Source organism: Perissodus microlepis, chromosome 14, assembly GCF_051167445.1.
Source record: "Perissodus microlepis isolate ML-2025 ecotype Zambia chromosome 14, ASM5116744v1, whole genome shotgun sequence".
Taxonomy (NCBI): domain Eukaryota; kingdom Metazoa; phylum Chordata; class Actinopteri; order Cichliformes; family Cichlidae; genus Perissodus; species Perissodus microlepis.
The window spans coordinates 4,856,603-4,883,341 of NC_140474.1; the positions used below are offsets into that span (position 1 = coordinate 4,856,603).

At 40.5% G+C, this 26,739-nt stretch overlaps 1 protein-coding gene across 1 annotated transcript; it reads left to right on the top strand.

Annotated features, from left to right (window-relative positions):
* Positions 1 to 1,244: 1,244 nt before the first annotated feature.
* LOC146373247 (cullin-5-like) lies at positions 1,245 to 26,033 on the top strand. The gene is made up of 19 exons (XM_084950788.1): positions 1,245 to 1,344; positions 4,125 to 4,234; positions 7,639 to 7,738; positions 8,343 to 8,519; positions 9,062 to 9,203; positions 9,511 to 9,656; positions 9,838 to 9,918; positions 11,503 to 11,596; positions 12,007 to 12,137; positions 12,553 to 12,660; positions 13,313 to 13,377; positions 13,488 to 13,620; positions 13,713 to 13,844; positions 14,672 to 14,795; positions 15,005 to 15,180; positions 15,935 to 16,096; positions 17,015 to 17,133; positions 17,237 to 17,360; positions 18,326 to 26,033. The coding sequence occupies exons 1-19, from the start codon at positions 1,321 to 1,323 to the stop codon at positions 18,518 to 18,520; spliced, it is 2,343 nt and encodes a 780-aa protein (XP_084806914.1). The 5' UTR covers positions 1,245 to 1,320; the 3' UTR covers positions 18,521 to 26,033.
* Positions 26,034 to 26,739: the final 706 nt, after the last annotated feature.

Sequence of the window (26,739 nt, forward strand, 5' to 3'; positions counted from 1 at the left end):
TGTTACTTAAATCTAAGTTAATATTTCCCCACTTTAGACAATTGTGATTTACTGCTTTTAATATTAAGATAGAATTTTAAAAACGTATAAAACTGAAATTATTAAACACATTTAAAAATATATATATAAACCAGGACATCTTAACCTCCATGGTTAAAAGTCTTGGGGCACTTTTCAGTCAAATAAGGTTTGGGAACATAACATGATTATTTTATTTGTAAAATTTGACAGAGATATCCTGAAGTGCATGTGCAGGTTTAACACCTGCAATCCAGAACAGGCAGATAGCCCATGGCAAAACAAGCCTTCAGGGATATTTGGATAGTCTGTAGCCTTTTTACCCAAATACTCTCTCCATTGAACAGATTTGTGTGTGGATGAACAGTTGGTAGCTTTCAGGGGCAGGTGCAGTTTCAGCAACACATCCCTGCTAAACCGGCCAAGTGTGGCATAAAGATCTGTTGTAAATGTGATGCCAAAACTCCCTTTTTACACAAAAATGATTGAAAACTGTGAGCATGTGAATGTTTGTAATGAAAGCAAATCTCATAGTAAAACAAATGGTTTGCATATGAATCCAGATCATCCAGTAAAGCACTAGAAATTGTTTCTTTGTTCAGATACAGAAATCACTGCAATAAATAATATTTACTTTAAACCTCTCCACCCGTCAGCTGCAGGAAAAGCAAAAGAATCTCAACAGGGCTGAAAGACTATTTGTGAGTGAACATTCATCCCCACCATCCCAAATAACAGCAAATAAAAAAAAGAAACTCTACATCATACAACACATGTACAACATACCATCATATAAACAATACATAACAATTACATTTCAGATTAAGAATAAAACTCAATGTCAGTTTGGAACAAGATTTAAAATGAGATATAAAAAGCATTCTCCAATATTCAGCATGACACAAACAGTATAGCATATAAATATTTACCACCTCTAAACTATTTCAATAAAAGGTTATTAATACAATGTCACCCTAAAATAATAATCCTAATCCTTTTCAAAGTCTTTCCAAAAAGTTATACAGCAACCACAAAAGAGAAGAGTCAACATTATTATTAATGCTGTTGTTGTTGTTATAAGTCCATGTTATTACACAGTTTTATTGTTGCACTTGTTAGGACTAATTGTGACACGCGATCCACGAGAACAAGCCCTCCGCCCCTTCGTGTGTGTGTGAAATAAGGTTCCTGGGAAGATTTCACAGTAAAAACGCTCCTTTTGTGCCGGCTGACATTACCTAATGCTGAGCCGGCTCCAGCAGGAGTCTCGCGAGATTCTGCGAGGTGATAAGTTGAAGAAACATGGCGACGTCTAATTTGTTAAAGGTAAGAAGCTCTCGAATATATCGCATTTCCTATGCTTGTGCGCACATTCAGTCTCTCCGTTTCAGTGTGTGTTCACGCCTCTAACGGAGATATGTGCTGTCGGTGCCGTGTTTTGCATAAAAGCGCGCTAATTTTTAAATAAACGGATTAAATGTACAAATAGGTGCGCCTGAAGTCACAGTTGTCACCGCTGTCGTCTGTCCGGTGTTAATATCGGAGTCCGTTTGGGCCGGTATTCGTGTATGGCTCCAGCAGAGCAGAAGCAGAACTGAGCCCGTCTCCTGCGGTTCTTAACTCGAGCCAAACCGTAGCCGTTAGCCGGTCACCTCAAGCCGGCGACGACGAACCGACAGCCGGAGCCAGCTTGAAGCCAGGGAAACACGGTTCGGGGAGAAAATCAACCGACAGGGCATCGCGTCAACCCCGCAGCTCAACCGTAAATACGTTTCTTTTGGCCAGGTCTTTATTCTTAATTGGTTTTAGCGATCTAACAGCCGGTAAACCGACACCCTCCCTCTGCAACCGAAACCTGCTAAATCTACAAAAGCCTCCATTAAACATAATGTCTTCCAGCAGCAAACGTTAATAACACACCGGGCTACCTATGACAGAGGCGGTCAGGTCGGTGCTGAACATAATTATCGACAGGCGGCTCCCCTCCCATCTGACCCTTGACCCTAACTGCTGTCACACTGTTGGGAGACTTGATGAGCAAACACACGTGCTGTTTTTCAAGCAGACTTGATCTCTCCAGTGTGTCCCAGTGTGAAGGAGCAGGAGCTCTGCTTTGAGTGCCTCCTAAATCACAGAGCCCCTCACCTTATCCCTGTCCATAAGGCTGAGCTCATACACTCTTCAGGGGAAGCTCATTTCCGGCGTTTGTATCCACAATCTCATTCTTTCGTCACTACCCAGAGCTCATGGCTTTAGGTGGGGGTAGGAGCGTAAATTGGTCAGATCTGTGTCAGATTATGAGCTCCAGAGGATGAGCAGCATTCTCTCTGCACCACAATTCTCTGATTTTACGGTCCAGAGGTTGTTGAAAAGGCCAAGAGGAAAAATCTTGAGGTCGGGAGCTTTTCCCTCTTTCTAAAACAGCCTGACTTAAATACAGTGAGCATAGCCCTGCACATTTGAACAGAAATGTGACAAAGTGCTGAAATGTATCAAAGTCCATGAATGTCCTTAAACATTGCAGAGTGCTTAAAATCGAGTCATTGTTCCAAAAACCTTGCTTTGATTGCTTAAATGAAGTGTTAGATGGGCAGATATGAAGAAAGAGTATGAGAAGTGCTCCAGTACTCTAAATCTGTGGTTCCCAAATGATGTAAAACAACCAATATTTTATTATTACTGTGTAAGATTGCATATAAAGTAATGTAACAGTACACAGTCATTTCCCCTGGGGGGGGGGGAGATAAAACCTTTGTCATAGGTAGCTCGGTCTGTTTTCATAGTTACTGGATGATGGGGATTATGAGAGTGAGAGACAAACCAGGAAGTCAAAGTGGGTGTAACAGGATCATTTTGTTTTGGGGTTTGTTTTGCGTGTGGCTCAAACCACAGCTAACTACCAGCACCGATCACCCGTCAGCTAAAGAAAGAAAAAAAATGTTCACAGAGGGCTGGAAAACCATTTGATGGATGGTTTGAAACTGAGCAAAATGAAATAAATAAATTAGGTGATGACAACAGCCTGCATGCTAGTGGAGGTTCATGCTGTTTTCAAATGGCTAAATGTTACCTAATCTTACTAAGATCAAACTGCTGAAGGGAATTCAATTAAATTGATCACAACATACATGCATTAAGACATAATTATAGATCAGAATTTGTCTTTAAAACACACATTGAAGGTTTGTGTCCAAAATGAATGTTAAGTTTTTGGGGGGTTTTAACAAATAATTACTACTTTTGAAAAAAAAGCTTTTTTTTAATGTTATTAGATTAGAGTGGATCATCTGCTCCTAAAGAATAAGATGATGAAATTTATTAAAGGTTATAATTATTTATTCCGCTCAAATAAATGGAATGGTACATAGCTCTTTAAAAGAGAAGACAAAATGCAAGTACAGCTAAGTGGTTGTCTTTTCTCACACGCTTGGGTTGGTTTCCTCTTATCTGTGTACGTGTAAAAAGCGTAATCAGTGAAGCCTTTGTTTTCGTGATATTTAACACATATTTGTCCCCAAAGTCAGGACAGAGTTGGGGCTCAAAGCTTTTCAGTTTGTTAGAAATCCACACAAAGAGCTGAAAGAACTGGTGGCTGTGGTAGTCTTTAAGTTAAGAAATGAAACCGAACCTTTCTGTTTCAGTCAGTGGTTCTGTGTGGTTGTTGTTTTTGTGCCATTTTAAATCCCTCTCACCTGAATAAATAAAGGTTAAACCCTATATTGTTCTGATACAATAAGTCCTCCTTATAGTGTCTCTAAGTTTGCACAGATGTAAATACAAGTGTGTGTTCAAACACTGATTTGCACTTTGCTGTGACTTTATCACAAAAGTTTGAAAACCTCTGCTCTAAAGTCGTCTTTTCCTTCTTCCAGATCTTATATAAATGTGTGCAGCTGAACAGCAAATGTTACCACAGGTGTCACACGAGTGTTTAAAAGTCTTGCTTATGTAAAAATATTAAAAACTTCACTGCAGCCACTGGCCTGTGGTCGTTTGTCTGTATTTGTGTACGTCTGCCTAGTCTTGCTTTCTGTCTTCACGCCTCTGTTCTCATGGCTGTTTTTCTTCTTCCTCCCACTCCCACCCATCCCGTGTCTCTCCTGCAGAACAAGGGGTCCCTGCAGTTTGAGGACAAGTGGGATCTGATGCGGCCCATCGTCCTCAAGCTGCTCAGACAGGAAGCTGTCACCAAGCAACAGTGGTTCGACTTGTTCTCGTAAGTGATGCTGTTTTGCTTTGTCCGTTAGTTACACAGCAGCTGCTGACATTTCTGGAAACAGCTGCTTTATTAGTTCATTTTCATGCAGGTGTTCTTCAACAGGTGTTGTTATTGTTCTGCAATGCTTTCACAGGTCCTGCAGATCTTTCAAAACTCTCAAAGCTTCTGAGTCTATAGAGCACAACAGTGAGATTCTGGAAGTAAAAATCCAGTTCACGTCCTCCACAGGAATTTTGATAATGAGCCATAATGTTGTAACCACCTGAAGTGGACTGAAATATTGTGAAATGATGCTAGGCGCTCCTGTAGAAAGCACACGTTCATACGATATCAGCTGTGTTTTAACCAAAAAAAAGACATTTTATTTGCAATGTTATGAAGAAGAACTGTTTGACCCACAATTCTAAATTTAAATAACGACTGATTGGTGCAGGTTGCTGTTACCATGGAAATGTTTAAACCAGTGCACGTCGGGTCACTTAGTGAATGCAAAACTTCAGAAACTGCAAGAGCGGTGATTAGTCGGGAATGAAGCTCTGCAGCATATCGGTCCGACGCTATTTTTACTGCACACGCCACGATAATGAAAAGGAATAACCTCAAGAAGGGTGGAAGTCGTTCTCTGTGGAATCTGGGATTTGTAGTCCTTTATGTAATGAGTTGTTCCTTCACAGTTAAAAGTAATTATGCACATGGTTTTGTACAATTTTTTTTCCCCAAATCACAGCCTTAATGGTCATGATGCAAATCGGAGCAGGTTGGTTGGTTCAAACTTTAAAAATTTCTATTTAGGATTTTCCAAAAGGTCAGTGGAGAAAGTAAATGGGGAAATTCACTTCTACATACGGAGCCCTTGAGAAAGTGAGCAGTCATGTTGTTGCCCTCTGTTCACCTAAAACTAATGTATTAATATCAGTATTTTAAGATTCATTTATTAGAAATAGCTCAGTGGGTGGTAATCAGAAGGCCAGATCAATGTGGTATAAATGCCAGTCCCTTTAAATTCAGCCTTTCTGACATGCGTTAGCTCACCTTTTTTGTTATCTCTGTACACAAATCCTTGTGCTAGACTCCAGACTAACCAGTGTGTTGTGGAAACCTCAGAGAAAACTGTTATTCGTAGTTTAGTTACAGGTAACTCTGATATTTCCTCCCATAAAGCACGAGTGGACAGGCCCACGAACTCTGTCGGTTTCTTGAAGGAGGTACAAGTTCCTTTTGTGTAAACATGGGCATTATATGAATTTTTTTTCCTTTTGTGAATTAAACAGCTAATTGAGATCTTTACTTACTAATGTGTGCCTGTTTCATGTGTGCATGTGTGGTCATGTTGGTGTTACCCCCAATGGGAGGCAATAAAATAGACTTAACCCTATTTTTTGTTCTGCTAAGTCTGTTAGTCCAGAACATTTCTGACGAGACAGCAAGTTTGCAGCTGATGTAGCCCAAAACATCTCAGAGCAGTTTGTTGTTAGTAATAACAGGGACACCTAACAGCTCACAGACCTGAACATCTGGAGACTTGTTGTTGGTTTTTCTGTTTTGGTAACTATAAAACTGGTCCTGAATTTAATGCACAGTAGCATTAAACATGTCTTACAAAGGCTGAAGATGTGGGAATCCTCAAAGTAGTGTGGAGTTTGTGTTTCCATAACCGCTTCATAGAATAGAAAACAAGAAGCAGCTGCAAGTAAAACCCACAAGGGCATAAAGGCATATTTCCACCGGTGCTTTGACCTGTTTGCTCATGAAAATATGATGATTTTTGTCTTTAAAATTTGTGTTAAATCATAAAAGGATAAAAGGATTGTTGGAGAATTTCATTTATCTAGTCTTCAGTCTAATGTCAAAGATTGCAGAAGATCGTGTGATTCATAGGTTAAAAGCCCTGCAAGGCTTTTTTTTGTGATTTTTGCACTATTTAAACTTGAACTGTGTGGAGGCCAAAAGAGGTGAATAGGAAGTTGGTGACTTGTCATTTGGTATTGAGAAATATGATGAAAATAGCAGAACAGGAACGTGGAGAGTTTTACTGCGACTTCTTATCTTATCCAAAGATGTTTGAAGAGAGAGTGGTCCAACAGTTGATGGAAATTTTAGCAAGTTTATAACGTTTCATGTGGAGACAGGAGCTCACAGAGCATTCATATGTAAGGTTCTTAGTTATAGGTGAGAAGGATTAAATAAACGTGGCGAGCAGGAGAAAGTCCCCAAACTCAGTTATCCAAGAAAACAGCTCAACCCACCATTTGTTGGTGGATCAAACCAGCAAAATGTTGTTTGCTGGTTTGATCCACCAGCAAACAACATTTTCTCCACATCACGCTGGAGTTCCTGGATCCAGAATAATATCTGCATCTGGGCTTATTTGGACTATTCTCTTTTGAACATGAAGGAAACATCTCACAGTTGTTCTTATTTTAATGTGATATGTATTTGTAAAGATATGATGTCAAACCTCCAGATTTTCTTATCTAACCTCATTTCTTAGTGACACAGAGAGCAAAAAAAATCCTGGATCCAGATCAGGTTCAGGTTTATCACAGTGCAGCAAACTGGGAAGTGAGAAAAAAGAGAAAGCCGAAAAAATGGCCTGAACATTTCCAGAACAGCAGGTCCTGTGGTGTGGAGGTGGGGCTTCTTCTAATCAGTTATTATCATCAATGTTGTGATTGTAACGATTAAAGCCCAGCCTTGGGGGGGTGTCAGGGCAATCTAATGTACTCCTAGTGTCAGTCCAACGCTTGGACTGATGGGAGGGTTGCATCAGGAACAGAATCCAGTATAAAATCAGTGCCAAATGAAATATGCAGATCCATCTGCTGTGGTGACCTCGTGGGAAATAAGGGAACAGCCAGAAGTATTTTATTGAGATGTAACTCAATTAAGCACGTAAACAGATTTATTGAACTTAAAAATTATTTTGAAAGTGAATGTCTTTGTATTTTAATTATGATTTAATTGGAAAATAATTATTTGAGCTGAATACAAATGCAGTAGCATTGCAGGGAGTGAATGTTGCACTAAGTTTGAGTAATTTCACAGCCGTGAGCTGCAACACGAGCGTCCATGCACGGAGGAGCTTGGATGTTATTACAGAAAGTTATAATAGAAAGGTGTCTAAACACATGTGGACACAGATGTGGTTGCGAGGGTGGTTTTCCACTGTCATTAAGACCTGTGGGTATTTTGGGTTAAAGTTTTTAGACTCTTTTGGGGGGTTCGGTGTTTGTGTTAAGCACCTGTATTTGCTTTGTCTTTGCACTTTTTACTGTCAGGCAGCTGGTGACCTCTGACCTAGAAAGGAGCTTTATGAAGAAGCTTAGATTACTCTAAATTTAAGTTTACATTAAAAAATTTCAGGTCTAAAGCCTCACAGATGTGCTCTTTCTGTCCTCCAGAGATGTTCACGCTGTGTGTCTATGGGATGACAAAGGACCAGCCAAAATCCACCAAGCCCTCAAAGACGACATCCTCGACTTCATCAAACAAGCACAAGCTGTAAGCAGATAAACGCAGATCATGTCAGGAGGATTAGGCGGGGTCATTGTCCAAAGTTGCCCTTTTCCACATGTTGCATACTCGCTCCTGGCATCTTCTCAGAGCTACGAGTACTGTGATTGGTTTAGAGAAGGGACCTGCTTCAGTAGAGTGACCAGGAGCCTCTTTACACTCACTTGCTAACTGTGATTTCCCCACAACATGTCATGAAATCGGTGATGGGGAGCTGGAAGGTTAAATCCTGTTTCAATGTGACCTCATCAGACATTTGGCCTCTGACATCCAGGTCCATTATTTACAGTATAAAATGCCTCAAGATGACAGTTGTTGTGATTTAGTGCTATATAAATACATTTTGAGAGTTAGGTGGTTTGGTTAGCAAGCTGCATCCATATACTGTACAACTACAGACACCGATATCTGCTAATTAGTACAAAATAAGAGACTAATCAATTATTAGAAGCAAGCATGACCATAAAACGCATGAAAACCACCAGATGTGACCTTTAATTGTCATGCTTACTCTGGAAAGGGACAAACAGACATGTTGAGTGTGTTTGTTTGTTTGTTTTCTGGTTGATCCATATCACCTCCGTCTTCGCAGCGAGTGCTGAGCCACCAGGACGACACAGCTCTCCTCAAAGCCTACATTGTGGAGTGGAGGAAGTTCTTCACCCAGTGCGACATCCTGCCCAAACCCTTCTGTCAGCTGGAGATCACACTGATGGGAAAACAAGGCAGCAACAAGAAAACCAACATGGAGGACAGCATTGTACGCAAGGTGAGAGGTCAACGTATGAGCTGGGGAACCAGAAGCACAAAAGGAAGCAGAAGGGAAACACGGTGGCTGGTGTGGACGGCTGATTGTGAAGAAAAGCTAAAGAAGCAGGAGGGGATTAGATGAAAGAAGACAAAGCCTTTTATGAACTTTATAAAGTCATAAGTGGAAAAGGTTAGTAGGGAGGGCAGATATCAAAGTGGAAGAATAGTAAAAGGCAGAAAGGCTGCGAAAGAAGAGGCTCACGCAGAAGAAAACATTGAATTTTAACTGTTATATGTAGACGGTGGAGAGCAGTTAAGGGTCAGTTAGCCTCGAAATCTCGAATCAGTGAACAGCTTAAAACATGACTCATACGATATTTATTTGATCTCTGTGAGGTCTCTGTGGTCTCGGCAGTGAGGGGGATGTTGTGGGTGAGGGAGTGTGACTCAGCAAGCAGGAGGTTTTGTTAGAAGCGCTTCATAAATAAATTCGGCTTCACTATTCTCAGGTTGCAGGAAACTGATGGTATTATTGTTTAACTCCCTCCTTATTTTTCACAGCTGATGCTGGACACGTGGAACGAGTCGATCTTTTCAAACATTAAGAGTCGCCTGCAGGACAGCGCCATGAAGCTGGTGCACGCCGAGCGGCTGGGTGAGGCCTTTGACTCTCAGCTCGTGATAGGCGTACGAGAGTCATACGGTAAGACACGGGGGGGGCGCTCCATCACTGCTTATCCAATTTGTAAAACCCATGAATGGTGGATGTTCAAATCTGCCTCGGAAGAGAAGATAAAATAATGATAATAAGAGCCAAAAACAATATTTTTGAAATCAAAGTGATAAATTTAGGAAAGATAAAGGAAAAAAATGTAAAAAATATACAGTGAAAATGTCAAGTTATGAGGAAACAAACTGTGTTCAGCCTTCAGTAGCCCCAATATGTCATCATAGTTTATAAAAAATCTTGAAAAATATAAATAAACGCTTTCTTACTTCTCTCCCACCAGTCAACCTGTGCTCTAACCCGGAGGACAAGCTGCAGATCTACAGGGATAACTTTGAGAAAGCCTACCTGGACTCTACAGAGAGGTTCTACAGAACTCAGGCGCCATCCTACCTGCAGCAGAACGGTGTCCAGAACTACATGAAATATGTACGGCACAATAGTACTGATACATATAAATGATCGCACTAATGAATACGGAAGTCCACCTTAAAACATTCTGAGGACAGAGCGTAGAATAAAGTTGTGCTCCTGGCTTTGTGCATTAATAAAAGCTTTAGCTGTTTGAATCTAATCTTCATTTTCTGTGTTTCTGTGTGTTTCCTTACAGGCAGATGCGAAGCTGAGGGAGGAGGAGAAGAGAGCGCTTAGATATCTAGAAACACGTCGTGAATGTAACTCTGTTCAAGCAGTAAGTGTCCTTGAGAGGATCCGAAGTTCTTTTACTGTCCTGAACGTGTGTTTCCAAACTGTCCCATCATCTGCTCACGTTATATTCAGTGTACTGATGCAGAACATCATAACCGAGCCTGATTGTGCTGTACACATGACACCGAGGTAGGACAGATAAGATTATTGGCCTGTGGAGAAAGCTCATGTTAATTTCTTTGCCTTCATAATTTATGTATTTCTTGATGTATATAACCAACAAATTAGCAGATTTATATTTTTGATTCCATGATCTAATTCTGCACAATAATTAGTATCGATCCATCCAGCCATCCATTTTTCTAACAGCTTATCCATTTCACGGTCGAGGGAGGGCTTGAGCTCATCCCAGATGACTTTGGGCTAAAATTATTTCTACTAAGAGCTTCGCAAACTTTTGGGAGGCAGGGACTCCTCCTTAAAGGGGGTAAAAAGTTTTCCAAGGGCCGCCTTACGATCCTCATGGTGATAAAACTCTTTACGCTTTAGCTTGGCTGACTTCATTTGCTACCACTCGAAGACCCATTTTGGTCTTCCATCATCATTCTCGATAAAGCCAAACTCAAACATAACTGTCGTCATACTTTCTAATTTTAGCTGGTTTGGCTTGGACTTAAAAATGTGTCCATTGTGCTAATTAGCTCAGCCCCGGGTGATGCACATATATTTATGTGCCACGACATGTTTTCGCAGACCCCCAGTATATGGCTCGTGGAGCCCTTGGGGTCCAGGCACCCCAATTTGAGAGCCACTGTTATAATGAATAAATGAACATAGTGAATAAGCTAATTAAAGTTTATTCTGCTACCCGCCTGGATGCTGCAGGCATCGCTGCCAGAAAGAGAGACGGCTTTTTTATTTCTGGAGTTCACCTGAAATCAAACGGCTTTCATTTGATTTTAATTGAGTTGTGCTGTCGCTGTGTCGACACACCTGAAGGTAGAAGGAGATGCTTTTCTTCATGTTTAAGCTTGTTGAACAGGTGCTTTCATGAAGAAAGGGTTGCCATGGACCCTTTACCCCCTCAGGTTTAATTCTGACTGCAGTAAAAAGCACAGCTGGTGCTGACTCAGCTCCACCTGCTTTCACCATCTTGGTTGCCATGCTGGCTCTTTGCTTCAAACTTCTGTTTGTTGTCACATATTTTGTTGTGGAAAAATGGGGCCTGCTTGGGCTCCTAAATATGTTTTGCAGCCTGTGTATGCTTACTTTAACTCAAAACTTCTGACTGCAAGAAAAAAAACTTGTTATATCTTGTACACCTACGACTTCACCTGTGAAAGTAACAAGTAGTTGTAACAAGACGATGTAACAACAACTTCACCTGTGAAGTCGTGAGGAAACAACCTCAGGTCAGCAGCTCATCACTGAACTTTCTCTCAGTCATCCGTTGGTTGTGTTGAACCCTCCTGTGTGTGCTTTCCTTCATTTGGCCTTTCTTTTAGGGTCACTTCCTGTGTTGGTTTCAGTTTAAACTGAATTTCGGGAGTCTTGTTAAATGTACGTGCTGCCTGTTAATTTATATCTTGTCCTAACGGCAGTCTGTATGTTCTGTGTATCCTCACAGCTGATGGAGTGTTGCGTGAACGCTCTGGTGACCTCGTTCAAAGAGACAATCCTCGCCGAATGTCCAGGAATGATCAAACGCAACGAGACAGTCAGTGAGTACCTCAGCAACGTCACTGCTGAAGCTAACTCTGTTGATTCGCACTACAAAATATAACATCTGCTGAAAATAGTGGCTTTGAAATTCACTGCTGCATCAGTCAGGGTAGATTTAAAGGTAGAAACTGCTTCTGCTCTGGTTTCCTACATGTAGAGCTGTTTGTTCACCAACCACAGTCAGGGCTCGTGAGCATTTACGACACGAGTTTTTTTTTTTAGTAGAAGGATTTATAATTTCATGAACAAGTTCAGCTTACTCTTTAAGTTGGCAAAAATCATTTTGAGGACTTGGATTATGGCAGTCCTCAGCCATCTGGGCTTTCCATGAGCCAGAAAGAGCAGGAAGTTTTAGTTTCATCCCACGTGCTTCTTGTCCAGTGTGTGACGCTGCTTTTCTCTGGAGCAGAGCTGCACCTCATGTTTTCACTGATGGACAAGGTTCCCAACGGGATCGAGCCCATGCTGAAAGACCTGGAGGAGCATATCATCAGTGCTGGACTAGCGGACATGGTGGCTGCTGCAGAGACTATCACTACTGTACGTGCACAAACACACACTTCAGCAACCACGGTCACTCGAGGAAGAATCAGTCAGTTCCTGCAGCTGTTCCCCTCAAAGTCGGCTCAATGTTTTTTATTTAATGAAGCCATGCAAATACATTTAACATAGTTACAAGTGTACGGGTGAAATCTGGCACTTTTAAAGTTGCTCTTTTTCTTTAAGTGCAAGGTTTGGACTCCTTTGTTGTACTCGGGAAACATTCATAGTATGAATAAACCTTGCATGGCTTCATTTAAGTGGGAACCTTTTTGAGATTTGAAATCATTTTTTGTATTTTTTTATGGAATGAGCCGTTTGTTGGCATGTTTGAAAGATGAGAGGTGAAATTTAATATTCGAGGTCTGCTCTGACAGCATGCTCAGTCATTTTTAATGTGTGTGTGTTTGTCCAGGACTCTGAAAAGTATGTGGAGCAGTTGCTGACTTTGTTTAACCGCTTCAGTAAGCTGGTAAAGGAGGCTTTCCAGGACGACCCACGCTTCCTCACAGCAAGAGATAAGGTCTGTTTTATCTGACTTCCAAAGAAGTCACTCCTTTAAGTTTAAATATCCAGTGATATTTAAATGAGAATGTGCAGGCCTGTGTATTCCTCACAGGTCAGGGTCAGGTGCAGCGTTTGGGCTGGTATTTTGGTCAAAGTTCATATGAACAGGTTTCACTTTTACAGTGTCGGTGCTACAGCACAGCTTCAGAATAGCAGGAGGGTTCTACACGAATACTCCAGGTTCATAAGAACTTAACTGTAGCTTTATTTATCCAATGTAATCCACCGGGAAGAAAAGTGATCCGGTGTTCACACATGTGGATTCATCGTACTGTCACATCCTGATCTGTGCTGATTCGAGGAGGTTTCTGCTAAAATAAACAGAACGTCTTAACTCAGAACAGCATGGACTACTGGAGGTGGGGGCTGCTGGGATCTCTGTTAGGGTTACAGTAAAAAATCAAACATCATCACATGTTATTTTGTTCAGCTGTTAGCTGGTTTATCAAGGACTTCGGGAATCTTTAGTCTGCTGTGCTTTTGCTAAAACCACTAGTGAAAAAATCTAATTGTTTCAATTTATTGTCTGAAATTGAAAGGCTTTAGGGCTCTTTGGTATTTTAAGAATTGTTTTTCTCATTGCGGCGGTATTTTCTGTTACCTCGCAGGCTTACAAAGCGGTCGTCAATGATGCCACAATCTTCAAACTGGAGCTGCCGATGAAACAGAAAGGGTATGTTTGGCCACTGTGGGTCTTAAATCGCTCGTCGCTGGTTAAAACTGGTCACAGTGTGTGTGTGTGTGTGTGCATAAATGTGTGAATGCATTTCCTTGTTGAATCAGAGTGGGAATGAAGACTCAGCCGGAGTCGAAGTGTCCGGAGCTGCTGGCAAACTACTGTGACATGCTGCTAAGGAAAACCCCGCTCAGCAAGAAACTGACCTCAGAGGAAATTGAGCTCAAACTCAAAGAAGTGGTGAGTCTAATCTCAAAGCATATCAGTCCATTTATGACTTCCCCTTCTCTCGTTATCTCGCAGATTCATGCTTTTCTCTCCCATCCTTGCAGCTCTTGGTGCTGAAATACGTCCAGAACAAAGACGTGTTCATGCGTTACCACAAAGCTCATCTGACCAGGCGCCTGATCCTGGACATTTCGGCCGACAGCGAGATTGAAGAGAACATGGTGGAGTGGCTGAGAGTGAGTTCAGCTTTTCTTGAACTTTCAGCAGCAGAGTCATAAAATCACTACTGATTTCAGCGACATGTTAACATATGCATTAATATCGCATCAATATATTAATGCAGCAAAATTCAATTCAATTCAGTTTTATTTATACAGCACCAAATCACAACATTAGGCAGTTTATATTGTAAGATAGACCCTACAATAATACATACAGGCAAAACCCAACAATCACATGACCCCCTATGAGTGAGCACTTTGGCAACAGTGGGAAGGAAAAACTCCCTTTTAACAGGAAGAAACCTCAGACGGAACCAGGCTCAGGGAGGGGCGGGGCCATCTGCTGCGACCGGTTGGGGTGAGAGAAGGAAGACAGGATAAAGACATGCTGTGGAAGAGAGACAGAGATTAAAAACAAGTATGATTCAATGCAGAGAGGTCTATTAACACATAGTGAGTGAAAAGGGTGACTGAAGAAGAAATACTCAGAGCATCATGGGAATCTCCAGCAGCCTACACCTATTGCAGCATAACTAAGGAAGGATTCAGGGTCACCTGATCCAGCCCTAACTATATGCTTTAGTACAAATTAAAGTATCAAGCCAGTTTTAAGTGCTTTTATCATTTCTGGGTGTCCTGTAAGTGATTTATGTTTTTGTGCTTATGCAAAACATCTGCTCTTCCCGACGCAGAAAAACTGGTTACTTGATAGAGACGAAGACTTTGGTTCTTTTAAATATTTTATCACATCATGCCATGTGATGTAAATCTGATGTTTATCAATCAAATTACCCGTTTGTCTGATTTTATTGCTTCCTTTGTGTGTCTGTGTGTGGCTGTAGGAAGTCGGAATGCCTGCTGATTATGTGAACAAGCTTGCCAGGATGTTTCAGGACATCAAGGTGTCAGAGGACCTCAATCAGGTCTTCAAAGAGATGCACAAACACAACAAGCTGGCACTGCCAGGTAACACACACACGCACTGTAGCATACAGCGCAACTATTTTTATGCTAACGTGCGTTAGCTATGACATATGTCTGCGATATTATGTGTAGCATGGTGCCGCACATGTCTCAAGCAGTTAAAGCACAATTTGATTATGACGTGTCACGTATTAAACCGAGTGTAAACGGTTTCTCTTGGTTATTCACTTCATCTTTTCCTCTCCGTGCAGCGGACAGCGTGAACATTAAGATCCTGAACGCCGGCGCCTGGTCACGAAGCAGTGAGAAGGTTTTCGTCTCGCTGCCCACAGAGCTGGAGGACCTGATCCCCGAGGTAGAGGACTTCTACAAGAGGAATCACAGCGGTCGGAAGCTCCACTGGCATCACCTCATGTCCAACGGCATTGTGAGTGTGTGGAATAAAGCAGAGTTCCTGCTGCCATGAAGAGCGGAAAACACGAATCTCCTGGAAACTAAAATCTGAATACATTTTTCTGTTTTTCTCATCTCTTCTTTGTTTATCTGTCATCCATACAAATTTGTTCTAATTTTTTCTGCATGTGCAAAAAACAGGGCATCTTCCTGTCTATACATTTCAGAATAAAAGCCCTAGAAATATAGCAGTGTGGGAGATTCTGGGAATTTAAATTACATTGTATTTTTGATTTTTACAAATTAGGAAATAGAAGATTTTTGTTTCTTAACGCCTTCTGTTATGAAGAACGCCTGATATTTGGAGTTAAGGGAACTCTAAATCTTCAATTTTATTATCAAACAGGACTTTTATAAGAAACTTGGATGCAAGAATGTCCATAAACATAAATACATGAGAAAAGAACTGGATTAAATAAAAAGAACACAAGTTATTGACAATATCCTTTTTAAATGATACTCATGTGTGCACACCTGAGCATTTTCTCGCGCTCAGGTGATACTCTCTCAGTTTTACTCATATTTTCATGAACTTTTCTCCTTCAGACGTTTGTTATCTCTGTGATCTTTTTTCTGGTCACCTCTGTTTACACTTTCCAGTTTTCAAACAGGGATTCTTTGGGTCATGTGGAAAAGTTAGAAAAAGAGTTTAACTTGACAGTCTTTTGGAAGTGCTGGTTTAGACTACTCACCTTTCCTTCCTTGTCCTTTGGTTCTGCTCTGATCAGATCACCTTTAAAAATGAAGTGGGGCAGTACGACCTGGAGGTGACGACGTTCCAGCTCGCTGTGCTGTTTGCCTGGAATCAGAGACCCAGAGAGCGAATCAGCTTTGAGAACCTCAAACTGGCCACAGAGCTGCCCGACGCAGAGCTACGCCGAACACTCTGGGTCAGACCGAAATTCTCCACTTACAAGTTAGACCAGAAATACAGAGGATTTAAAAGTTACTGAGGTTACATCAATTCTTCGTAACTTGTAGTAGAGATAACGATGCCTGTATTGCAAAGCCATCCACCCAGTGGAGACGGTAGATGTTTAAACAACACTGTGATTTGGTTAAAACGTGAAAAGACTTCTAAAATAAAAGGGAAGATTGTGTCTAACTTTGTTTGAGAAGTGAAAGGACATCTATTCCTTCTCAACTTTTGGACAACAGGCAGGTTTGAACTCAGAATCAGCTGTGCTCAGCGCTGTTAGCACTGCCTGTACTACATTTTTATTTTAAGACTCTTAAGATTAAAAATGTCTTTTGCAGCAGTGCTCCGGCAAAGGCAGGCATCGGGTCAACCAGCAGCGGTTACATAGATTAATAATGCATGCAACAACGCGAAAGAAGTTTAAACATGTAAGATCATTAATGAAAATACTACATGACATAAAAACATAGTAACAGGTAACTGTCACAGTTATATCTGGCCACAAGGGGGCAGTAATGTTCCAGCAGCCATGAAGTAACTGTCTGCAGGTCAGTTAAAATGAGCTTAATGCTGTTTAACGTGAGCAGCTCTTTTAGGTTTGGTTTATTTTGCAGCTAATTCCACAGAGAAGGAGCCTGTGAACGCCGGTCTGTACGTCTGCAAGTAAGATGGGAACAGACCAAGAATGGACTTATTAAGCGTACACCAGTAACCGATTCTAGGGAAAGAAAAAAAACACCTAACATCCTGAAACTTAGCAACAGTTATGCCCACAGAAAATCAGTGGTGATTAAATAAGAGTCAAGCTGTCCTTTAACACGTGGTATTTGTGGCTGATAATGATGATAAAGTTTAACTTCAGGTCTCCTGCTCTCTCCTCACTGTGCAGTCTCTGGTCGCCTTCCCGAAGCTGAAGAGGCAGGTGTTGTCTTACGACCCCCCGGTGAGCTCACCCAAAGACTTCACAGACGGCACGCTCTTCTACGTCAACCAGGAGTTCTCTCTCATGTAGGTCTTGGCATTTATACAAATCTTAACCTCTGGAAATGATGTGGACATGTTCAAATGTTTCATTGTTATTATTGTGTCTAAATGTCGACATTTTTCTCAGTAAAAACTCCAAAGTTCAGAAGCGGGGAAAGATCAATTTGATTGGCCGTCTGCAGCTGACCACAGAGCGAATGAGAGAAGAGGAGAATGAAGGAATCGTTCAGCTCAGAATACTCAGAACTCAGGTACAGAAACACTCCACCCGCACAGACTGTGTGCAGCCTTGACGGCTGCAGGACAGAGATGCTTCAACTCTGCTGCTTCTGTTCAGCTCATCTGGGGCATGAGCAGGTTACGGCTCGACAACAGTGCTGAGTGTTGCCGTTATCACATCACATTTTTCATTAATGTAAAGCACAGTCAGGCTTTACTAAATTCACTAATTTCATTACAGTTATACTGACGTCATTACCTGCATTACAAAAGTTGTTCAGTTATCTGGAAGCTGGGCAAGAAAAAAATAAAACAATTTCTTTTTTTCTTCTTCATGTTTTTCACTTGCGCTACAATCAGCTGATTTCAGTTTGTATGTGGGAGGAAGAAAATTGTGACGTGGTACAGCTTTGAGGAGTGGAGATATAAACATTATTTTTATTGAACAAAACAAAAAAAAGACCACAACTTCAGCAAACATCTGCACAGCCAGCATACTAACGCCAAGCTAGCCAAGAACCCGTTAAGATGTCGTTAAGGTTGAGTGCACTCTGACCTCAGCACAGCAGCCACAGCCTCCGTTTCTACCTGTTTCTACCTACCTTTGTATTCACATGTAAATACTACAAGAAAGTTCGTATGTGTGTCCTCAGTAGTTATCTATGTGGGATTTGTGTTGGTTTATGTGACAGTGCGTTTCAGGACATTTTACAGAGTAATGATAAGGCAATGTAACGGTAAATGTAAATGACTTCATCAGACAGTTAGCACGAGGGTCCATGTGGACGTCTTCATGCCTGTGTGCAGACGCGTCCGTAGAGAATTTACGCCACAATTCACCAAATGCCCATGTGCCTAGGAGGCAGACTTCAAAGAGTTATAACAGGAACAGAGTATAATCCAGGCTTAAATCAGTACGACCCTCTAAATGAAATGTCGTCCATCCCTGGTCTACACAGCTGTAAAGTTCTAACATTTCCTTTTCTTTCCTCTCCAGGAGGCCATCATCCAAATCATGAAGATGAGGAAGCGGATCAGCAACGCCCAGCTGCAGACGGAGCTGGTGGAGATCCTGAAGAACATGTTTCTGCCTCAGAAAAAGATGATAAAAGAGCAGATCGAGTGGCTCATCGAGCACAAATACATAAAGAGGGACGAGGCGGACATCAACACCTTCATCTACATGGCCTAGGCAGCGAGGACGGAGTGTGTGTTTTGCTGTTTTTTACAACTGGCCTGCATCTGGCGCTTTAAAACCTACGAGATGAGACAAACAAGGACTTAAAGGATGTGTTTGAAGAAGGAGAAGAGGGCTGGGAGCGCGCTGAAGGACACGGAAAAGCCTTTTTAACAAAAGTGTGGCTATTGTTTGTGTTTGTGAGACACCAGTGTGTTACCGGAGTGTCATTTCAAGCCGTAGCGTTGAGTCATCTGGCCGTGTGTTTGTCCCTGCTGCCCTCTAGTGTCTGCTCAGAGGAGAGGAACGGCGGCGTGCGCCGTCCGCCAGCAGCTCAGAAGAAGAAAAAATAGTGATGTAATTGAATACTTCCTGCCTTACTTTCATCAGCAGTGGACTTCGGAGAAGGAGGTGGAGGAGGAGTGAGGGCAGAAAAGGAGAACAAAGCTGATATCAGTCCTTTGCTTTCACTTCATGCGACGGCTGCCATGTTAGCCGCAGCCATTTAGCATCCCTCCTGTCCTACTGATCTAATACTCGAAGAGGGAATGCAGAGTGAAAGCTGCCATCGAGGAGGAGAGAGACGAGTTCAAACTACCGAGGAGTATTTTGCCAAATCGTGTGTGTGTGTGTGTGTGTGTGTGTGTTTGAGTGCATGGTGTGTATCTGATCTTTTAGTTGTGCGTGTTTGTATGTGTGTGTGCACTTTCAACAGCATGCTGCTCTATGATTTTTTTTTCCCCCTTCAGTGGAGAATCTGTCACACTTTGGTTGTATCAGAAAGGGTTGGGAATTTAAATGCTGGTATTCATATTTTCTTTGTGATCCCCTGACCGGGCTGCAGGTGACGTCATCTTTGCAGAGCCTCAAGAACAAAACGAGAAAGTGTAACTGCCCCAGTGTGTGAGGTCTGGATTGTGCACGCACTCAGATGGAAGTTCAGTGTCTAAATTTTTACCTCATTCATTCTAAGAGTGTCTCTTTTTTTTTTTTTTTGCACAGTTAGAGAAAACCGCACAGCTGCTCGGTTGCTTTTACTTAAGGTTTGAATGAGCTGCTGGTGTTTGGACCTTTTTCCAAAGCAGAACACTGTCTGAGTTTGTGTGATGTGTGCGCACTGCCCTTTTGTTCTTCCTCTCTGCCTGAACTCTCAGAAACCTACAAATCACCTTCAGCCCATAAACCTTCATAGTGTTTGAAGCAAAGCAACAATTTAGTCCCTTTAAAGCAGCTCTCACGATTCTGCAGCCATAACTTTAGTTCCGTTATCACCGGGACATAAAAACTATTTAGAATTGTCAGTTTGTCTCTGAATCACAAAAGCCTTTAAAAGATTGGTGACTGCCTCAAAACAAGCTGAACTTATTCTACACACTTGGTCCAGAATAACAACACAATTGTTTCTCATCACACCAGAGCTCTGAATTTGCTCCATGCTAATGGAGTTGGAGTAAATGCTGAAAAAGTGAAAACTTTTCCCTTTTTATTACCATAATGAGGACCTAGAAACACCTGCCACCACACAGGTGAAGCTCCAAACGTTTAGGGGGAATTAAATAAAACAAAATCACAGGATGTGTCAGGGGGTCAAACCAAAACAATAATTTTTAGAGATGAAAGTTGTAAAATTACAAAGGAAAATATGCAGATGTGCTATACAGCACATCCATTACACTTTATATACTTGTCATAAATCTGGCACAGGACGACACCTTAAAGAAAAAAGACAACTATGAACTTCCTGTTCAGGCTAATGTGCTATTTCCCTATGTTAAAGAATTCAGAGACCTTTGGGAGGTGACCGCGCACTGCAGTAAACACCATGTTACATACAGTAAAGGCACAGAGGCTGTTTTATCATATTTAACCAAAATCTTAGCATTTTCCATACAATCTATAAACATTTGATAAGCTTATACTCACATAAGGCCAACTTAAATCGAGGAAATGTGTTGAGGATAAACAATAATCCAGTGTCTGATTGGTGCAGGGCACCAAAAATTCCACTAAACAGGAAACAACCTTCTAAAAGTAACGAGTTCTTCTTCTACTCTTTCTCACCTGATTGTAATTTGGTGCTGTAGCCTCTGCAACATCTTCAAAATGAGTGTGAAAATGTATTTTGTCAGCTGACCGGTCAGTGAATGCGAGATCAGCCACAGTGAATTATAGAGAATAAAAAGCTGCTGAGGTAAATATGGAGAACCAATCAGTGCCCCCCACCCCTCACAATCAGCAGATGTTGTTTCTGTAAAATTACTTTAGTGTATTTAATGAAGACATGTAAAACTTTACATCACACTATGTCTGCAACTCACTTAGGGGCGAGTTGCAGACCCTTAACGTACACAGGGTTGAGTGGAAGATTGAACTTTTTAATTTATTAATTTCCAGCATTTTCGAGCCCTCATAACTCCAGATTAACTTCACACCCACTCCATGTGTCATCATCTTAACAGAGTTTTAGTTTTTTCCATGGTTTTTGGACACGGCATAGTAATGCAATGTAAAAAATGTGTTAGTCCCCGCAGTGAAATTACTCCTCTGCATTTAACCCATTCACCCAGTGAAGCAGTGGGCAGCCACCAATGCAGCGCCCGGGGAGCAGTTTATAGGGACGGTACCTTCCTCAGGGGTACCTCAGGGTAGCTGTTCGGAGGAGTCGAAACCCCGACCTTCCGATCATGTGGCAACCACGCTACCTACTGAGCTATCCCTGTCCCATACTGTGTATCATACTTCCAGTGGTTACAAAACTATTTTTACTTTAATGTCTATAATTCCGAGTAACAGAACCAGGTTTTGGTATCCTGGAGAAAAAGTGCGTTTTGGGTAAACCTTCAGTAGTCATCTCACCATGAGGGATAGGTGGAGGATCAGACCATGTTATGGCATGAAAAGGTTTCATTTTTAGCTACGTTTTGATGCCAAGCTCACCTTCCGGAGGTGATCCCTTCATATTAAAAAAAACGTGGCTGATTTTTATCAGTTGCACTGGGAATCTTTTTGCTCTTGTTGAACTGAGAATCAAATCCTGTGAGCAGTGAGGAAAAAGAAAGACGACTGTGAATGTGTGGGGTTGTTTTTTGTTTGTTTGTTTTTTAATATTTATTCTGTATTTATGAGGAATGTTACTATTTTGTCCATTTTTTTTCTTGCCTTGTTTTTGCAAACACGTCTGTTGCCGTTGCAGTACTGACTTAAACAGTACTGACTTACTGACACTCTCTCCTCTGTTTCAGCCTGCAAAAAAAAAAAAACTGTTAGTCTAATTTATTTCACTTTCCACATAAAGATTTATCTGCAATTTTGTCAAAATGCTGAAGCCGCTTTAAGTTTGTTACTGCGACACATTGATGTTGAGAATAATCCATTTTACACACTGACGTGCAAAAAAAACCATTTTAAAAAACGCTGGAGTTTTCTGATTATTGTGAACTCTTCTGAATGCAGTGAGGCCGTCTGCCTCAGGTTTCACCTGAGATAAAACTAACTCCACATGTCAGTCGCATTATATGCAGTTTTATTCTCTATGCACAGGCCTGGCTCACTTAGTTTTTTTTTTGTTTGTTTGTTTGTTTTTTGTTTTTTGCAGATGATGCTCTGTTGTATTTTTAAACACATTTGAGGACACTGAGGGACTTTAATGAGTTCTTTCTTTGTGTGATCTGTGAGGAAAAACACTCATTTAATTATATTCAGTATCATCTGTCTCTGTGTTAGTCAGTAGGGGGTTTCTTCCTCTGGTTTTCTGAAGAGAAAAATCTATCCCAAAACTCTTAAGTCTCAGTGCTGGGCTGCTTTGTTCTTATTTTCTGTCAGAGTTGAGGAGTTAAACAGTTAAACCTGCAGTAATCTGTCACACAAAGCACAGAGACGTACAGCAGAACTGGCACAAAATCCCAAATATGGTGCACCATCTGACCTCTTATTCCGCTTGTTCCGGTGGTTTTAGAGGTTTGGTTTGCCTATAAAGATCTAAAAAAGAAGAATTGCTCCACGACTATCAGGTCAGCATGCATGATCCCCGTCTCTTAGGATAGTTAAAACCTCTGAGAATCTAATCTGTGTGTCTCGTACTGTGCATGTGTTAGGCTGCTTTACCCTGCTTACAGGTTATCTGCAACCTGCTTTGCAACCCACCAATACTCAATCTCCTTTTTTTGTTTTTAAACTGCTGTTTCAGATTTATTCAGTTTCAGATCCACAGTCATCGGTGACATCACTAGCTGGGTTTATTTATAGGCAGAAATCCTCAAATCCACATACAGCTAACTGGATGAAATGGATCAATAACTGGACCCAGCACACTAAATATTTTTGGGGTGGGTCCTTCTTTTGTTTATTGTTTCTGATAAGCATCTTTTTCTGGTTGAGTTTTAACTTCTGGCCTCAAGGTGTACTGTGTCGTTTTGATTGAAGAAGTTCCAAAAATCACAGAAACTTGGTCTGAAAATCATTTTTTTGATGGTGGGTACTCAGAAATGATAACTTGTGAAAAACTAAGAAATTCAAGTTTGTTAATCTGTAGTTGGAGGGGGGAAATGTCACCAGTGAGATTACAGAAGGGCATCAAGGTACAAAGCTGGATTTGTACTTACAAACCTCCAAAAATGTTTCAGGCACTGAAACAAAACGTTCAGCTTTGAATCTGCCATTTAATTATTGTTTTTCTCAGACTGTTGATAGAAATTATCCTACTGATGCTGAGCTCATAGCCGGGCTGGTGGTTGTCTTCAAAATTTAAGACTAAAATAACAACCATCCATCCATTTTCTTCTGTTTATCCTTGTCAGGGTCACAGGGTAGCGCACATAAGTGCTCTATCCTGTGACCCCAGCTTGATTCATTCATATAAGCACTTTTATTCTGTGCTTTCTTAAGCATAGTTTTCATTCATCATCCCATGGATGTGTTGGAGAGTAGCTTGGGGTTGGTATCCTGCCCAAGGATATTTGGTGTCTAGACTGGAGCAGCCAGGGAACCAACAACTTTACAATTATAAGATGACCTGCTCTACTTCCTGACATACAAATCTAAATCTTCTAAATTTAGCTCAGGCATTCATGAATCCAGATGATGTTTGTAATCTTCTCACTTGTTCTGAAGTTTATAAGTTTTAACTCATAATGAGAGGTATCTGCAACAACTTCATACCAATCCGTCAGATGTATTTGTGGCTTCCAGAGGGTGGGTTACTGTAACTGTGATGTCCTTTCTATTCAGCCCTCACAGAAAATTGTACAAATCCTTTTTGGTGTTTGTGGGTTTTTGTCTTGTTAATTTTTGGCATCAGCTTTATTTGTTAATGTTTGCAAGGTTTGCTGCTATAGTAACAACAACAGACGAGCTCAGTCTCACTCACTCTTTGCTTACTTGACAACTTTGGGTTTGAATTCAAAGAAAGTTAAGGCATCCTTCCCTGTGTGGCCACACTTTGAGAAATTTAGAATTCGTTTTCTAATCACTTTAATGTTTTTTGTTTAATATGTCAGTTATGTAGAACTGAACACCTCCAGTTTAACTGAATTTCCATCAGCTTCAGCTCTGCTTTGTATTAAGTGCTAGTTTTCAACTATTACCATGTAAACAGACTGAACTCAGAGGGTAAGCATACCTGTTGCCTGTCAGACTACGGGCTGAACCCGAGCCTCACTTGAATTGTTTATACAGGCTGACAAACTTGAATTTCTTCAGAGGTTTTTCAGTTTCACTGCATCATTTCACAAGCTGTCAGTCTTCAATAAAGGGAACCTTTTATTCTTCTCACTGTATGTCATATACATGTACTGTTAGAAGCTATTTTACTGGCTAAAATGACAGAGTAGTGTCATTTATGACCCCATTATTTAGCTTAAGGTTACTCTCCTGATCTTTTAGGAGACTATAAACTTTGCATCAGTACCAGATATTATAATAGAAACGCATGAAATGGACAGACTTGTTTTAAATGGCTCTATCTGTGTTTATCGTACCTATACTGTTTCCCTATCTATGACGTATTCTAAGATATGTCTTAGAACTGAAGAAGCTTCTCTGATGAGAGGTGGAACATCTTCAAGAAAATTAAAAAAAAAAAAATCCAAGCTCCTTAGAATACCATGACCTGGATGACTGGGAACCTACACAGACATTTTATAATATTCTTAGTCATTTGTTTATTCATTAGTTTTTGATCATTTTTGTGCAAAAAGGAGTCGACTGGACTCATTCCTACATCAGCTGAGCTGTCAGTTTGGGCATTAAATGTCTGTCTCAGGGCTTCTGCAGCAGTAAATCTTTGCATTATAGCTGTGTTAGCTGTGGTTCACTACAAAACATCACAATGATTCATTCCCACTTTTAAGCACAACACAGGGATTAGAAATGGGAATTTACCCGTAATGTCTAAAAACATAAATATATTTCCTCACAACTTTCCATGATCTTTACCACACACATGGGCAAATTATATTACAGAAAACTATGAAAGGTTTTCAAAGAAGGAAACTGACAAATTGTTGGGGAAACATTTTTAAGATTAAAAAAAACACAGCAGTAAATATAAGTATTTAGTTGAGGTCATAAAAATTGGATGAAAGCAGATTGTTTTGAGTATGAAGGGAAAGACTGAACAAAAAAAATAAGAATGATTTCGATCTTCGAGTCATGCAAAGCTACTCTATCAGAACCCAATCATCAAAATATGGAAATAAGCATAAGTGGACGCCTTTAAACTTCCGTAACTTCTTAAGCTAATTCACTCTCTCCAAAAACAAGCTGTTCAGAATGTGAAATTTAAATAAAGAGAATCCCATCATTTCAGTTTGTATCTTTATTTAAACGAAAACAATACAAAGACAACATATCAAATCGTTTTTTAATAAACCTTAGATTTTATTTCAGCAACATGTTCCACAAAAGTCAAACCCAACTGCAGAAACATCCCACAGCTCGTTAAATGTATTAATGACATGATTCCCAAAGAAAACGAGGGTTTAAAAAGTAAATATGAGGAAGCGTTCACCACTGTGAAAGGATGTGTGAGCAGAGTTTCAGAGTTTTTCTCAATGTAAAATTTCTTTTTCCAACTAAAAACAAGGGTGTCACCTCCTGTGTGATCTCATTTTATGCCCCTCCCCTTTTTTAAAGAGATATTGTCTGATTTTTGCATTTTACTCTGATTTGAAACATTTGGATTAACCACAGCTGAAGTTAAAAGACTGTGAGTGATTCTTTTCTTTTTCTTTTGGTTGTCTCATGTGAAAACCCGGCCTGCACTGCACAGAAGTCAGATTTTACTGTAGCCTTGTGTGATGACAACACTTGAACTAAACACAATCAGCCACAGCCTGAAAACCAGCTGAATGTTTGCTATGACATCAAGGAAGGACTTTAAAAGTGTGTGTTGGCAATAAAAGAAAAAAATCAAAGTGGGATGAGAGTGCTTCTTTTGAGTACTGCTTTGTTTTTGCTTGTTTTAAATATATTTTTTTTTAAGTTGAATAATTTATTTACTGGCAAAATAAAGACAAATGTTTTCTTCCTACTTCCAGTTGCTGTAAAATTTAATAAGTTGGATGCATTTAAAGAAATTACTTGAGCTTATTGCTTCAAAAAAAACAAATGACCTCAATTTAACACAAGTGGGTTATACTCGGGTGTTTATTTATCAAGAAGATAAATTACAAGGACTTGATGTAGTTTGCAGACTTATTCTGCAGTTCAATTTCCTGAATTTCCTGGAGGAACCCACCCGAGGGATTAATAAGGTTTCATCTAATCTAATCTTACTTCATATTAAGTTAATTAAGAAAATGGTAAATAAACAAATGCAATGTCACTGTGAATGACCTAGATTTTTTTATTTAAGTTTTTTTTTTTTTTTTTAAATAAATCTATGAGAATTTATGCTGAATATTTACATTTTAAGAGATGGTGTATGGGCCACAATCATGTGCTCCATACACCACACAGTTACAGGAACACTGGGTTTCTTAATGTTCCAACAACCCTCAGTATAAACACTAACTCTGAGTTAATAAACACTACACAAGTCTCAGGTCAAATGGTCTTTTGCTTACTAAACCTTTAAAAACAAAGACTAGAGACCAGCAGGGGGTCATATAATGACACCTGTTATATGCATATGTTTCTACTAAACTATATTTTGCATGTAGATTATACTTTTTATCCATAACATTTATTTTTAAACTTGTTATTTTGCAGATAAATTGTGTTATTAAAGGACAAGC

Bases quoted from the DNA above. Each gene is read 5' to 3' on its own strand.
- LOC146373247 (XM_084950788.1), top strand. From the start codon at position 1,321: ATGGCGACGTCTAATTTGTTAAAG. The intron at 1,345-4,124 runs GTAAGAAGCTCT...TCTCTCCTGCAG, and splicing joins CGACGTCTAATTTGTTAAAG to AACAAGGGGTCCCTGCAGTT. The intron at 17,134-17,236 runs GTAGGTCTTGGC...CATTTTTCTCAG, and splicing joins AACCAGGAGTTCTCTCTCAT to TAAAAACTCCAAAGTTCAGA.